The following is a 2,500-nucleotide window of genomic DNA, read 5'->3' on the forward strand; positions in this document are numbered from 1 at the left end:
ATTGACTCTCAGGGCCTCCAAATACACTGAGTATGAACACACGTACACCCTTCTAACTCAGTGTATACTATATCCTTTGTATACCGCTGTATACCTGTGTAGTAAGTGTAAATAAAGATGCATGTCTGGAAACTCGAGCCATTTATCGCCAAGACAAATAGTGCAAGTCGAGACGAGAACTTAATTGAGAGAGAGAGAGAGAAGAGAGAGAGAGAGAGAGAGAGAGAGAGAGAGAGAGAGAGAGGGAGGAGTAGTTTCATATTTCTGTAATGAAGACACGTCGAACCCCATCACACTGCATTATGCATCTCTCTCTCTCTCTCTCTCTCTCTCTCTCTCTCTCTCTCTCTCTCTCTCTCTCTCCATTACTGCATTATGCATCTCTCTCTCTCTCTCTCTCTGTATTTATTTATCTCATAGAGAGAGAGAGAGAGAGAGAAAATATGACTTTGGCAGAAGCCACAGTTTAGGAGCAACCAGGAACCACATAGGTAGTAAAGGACCCCAACCCCTCCCCCGCCTCTGGAAGGGCCAGGGGAAGGTGCCTAAAATATAACCCCCCCCCCAACCCCCACACAGCCCCTAAATCGTCTCACTTGATGACCCTACCGAGAGCGACTACTAGCGACTTAATTGTTCACGTGGATGGAGGTTTTAGTGAGCTCTCCTGAGAGGCTTCGATACAGCCATGAAAAGCCGATATCCTGAAGGATTGCTCCTTCCACGTCCTTCGCTACTTGATATCCTGAGTGGATATAACCTTCTCTCCCATCCCCCCACGCCCCCCAAAACCCACCCACCCACCCCAGTAGGCTCTTAGTGAATTTATACGAGAAGCATTATATACCTTCCCTTCGTCCCCTGGACTTCTTGAGAGAAACATTACCAGTCTTCCCTCATTCGTCTCTTCTTGTGTTTTTGGCGAAACACAAAGTCGTTTCTGTACAATCATCTTTGGGTAAGGTTTGTTTCTGGGGTTACCAGCTGAAATTGGTCGCTAGCTTGTCGAAATAGGATAGTTTAACGTCTGGGTAACCCGTAGGTAAGGGCAGCGGGCCAATTCGAGGCCTGAGAAGGCGTGAAATCTAACCAAGAAATGCCCCTGACAGGGCAAAACCGAACGAAAACAAAGGAACACAGTGTTGTGGTTGAAATCCTCGTCACGCTCCTTCCGGGGCCCCCCCCCCAACCAATGGCAAATCCCTTAATGGACGGCACGACAGTAATGAACAATTCAGCGACGGAGAAGCACACATTATTACTGCGGGAATTGAGCGAATGGAGCATCCCCATTCGCTGATTAAGACGGTCCCTTCAATTTTTAATCCGCTGGCGCGCGCTCGCTCGCAACACCGCCATCATATATACTACGAGCGACGCGATCCATTAATGGAAGCTGTAATGGTGGAGTGTTTGCCGTGCCATTAGGGCGTTACGCTCGATCGAGGGCCCCATCATCCCATCCCCGCCTCGCCCCCCTCTGTCAGCTGATGAGGATTATTATGATCGTGATGATGACGCAATGTGGGATCAGTATCGTACATCATTTAGGATTTGTCTCGTACCTAATTCTCGTTTTCTATTTTTTGTGGGGAGGTTATGGAGAGGAGTTTGTCCTTTCATTTTTAAGGAGGAGGGAGTTATAAATTGACCCACAGTCTAAAAATGACGGGAAACGTGACCTTTGACCTAATATAAACAATGATTCCATTGCTAAATTCGCTTTTATACACGAGAATCGTACGTGATTTACGCTTTATCTCGCATTTATTTCACGTCTTCTATATTTTCGGGGGCTTGGGGGATTAATTTGTCATTATATTTTTAAGGGGAAGGAGGTTATGAATCGACCAACAATCTAAAACATGACCTTTGACCTTATACAACTACCCATTCCATTGCAAGAACCACAATATCCACTCACCTGAACTAATTGACCTGTCTTCATCTCTCTCCCCCAACAGGTGAACCGCTCCCAAATGTGACCTGGTGGTCAGGGCCGACCCTCCTGGACTCCGAGGAGGAGGAGAGGCAGGTCATGACCTCCTCTTCCCCTTCCACGGTGACCCCGAATACCCAAGCGGCGCCCTACGTCACCAATACCCTGCATATCGACTCCCTGACGAAGGCTCACTTGGCCCAGAATCTCACCTGTGTGGCTGCAAACACTCCTGTGCTGAGACCTCTAACTTCTACTGTGCTCCTCAGGCAAACAGGTGGGTTTGTTTACATTTTTCTTTGACAGGTGTCTGACAGGTAAAAGTGACATTACTCTTTGACAGGTGTTGGACAGGTAAGACTGACATTACTCTTTGACAGGTGTTGGACAGGTAAGACTGACATTACTCTTTGACAGGTGTTGGACAGGTAAAGATGACATTAATTCTTGACAGGTGGTTGGGAAATAAGGATTGACATTACTCTTGGAAAGGTGGGGGACAGGTAAAATGACATTACTCGACAGGTGTTTGGGCACTAAGACTGACATTACTCTTGACAG

The 2,500-nt window shown here is 47.1% G+C and overlaps 1 protein-coding gene across 2 annotated transcripts in view; it reads left to right on the top strand.

The window, feature by feature from the left end:
* The window catches only part of LOC135204823 (hemicentin-2-like), a 338,440-nt gene that overhangs the window by 279,916 nt on the left and 56,024 nt on the right, over positions 1 to 2,500 (top strand). For both annotated transcript variants that reach the window (XM_064235015.1, XM_064235016.1), the window contains exon 5: positions 1,965 to 2,216. In XM_064235015.1, coding sequence (XP_064091085.1) covers positions 1,965 to 2,216 — 252 coding nt within the window. The remainder of the gene's footprint in view (positions 1 to 1,964; positions 2,217 to 2,500) is intronic.

This window comes from Macrobrachium nipponense, chromosome 47 (assembly GCF_015104395.2).
Source record: "Macrobrachium nipponense isolate FS-2020 chromosome 47, ASM1510439v2, whole genome shotgun sequence".
NCBI lineage: Eukaryota > Metazoa > Arthropoda > Malacostraca > Decapoda > Palaemonidae > Macrobrachium > Macrobrachium nipponense.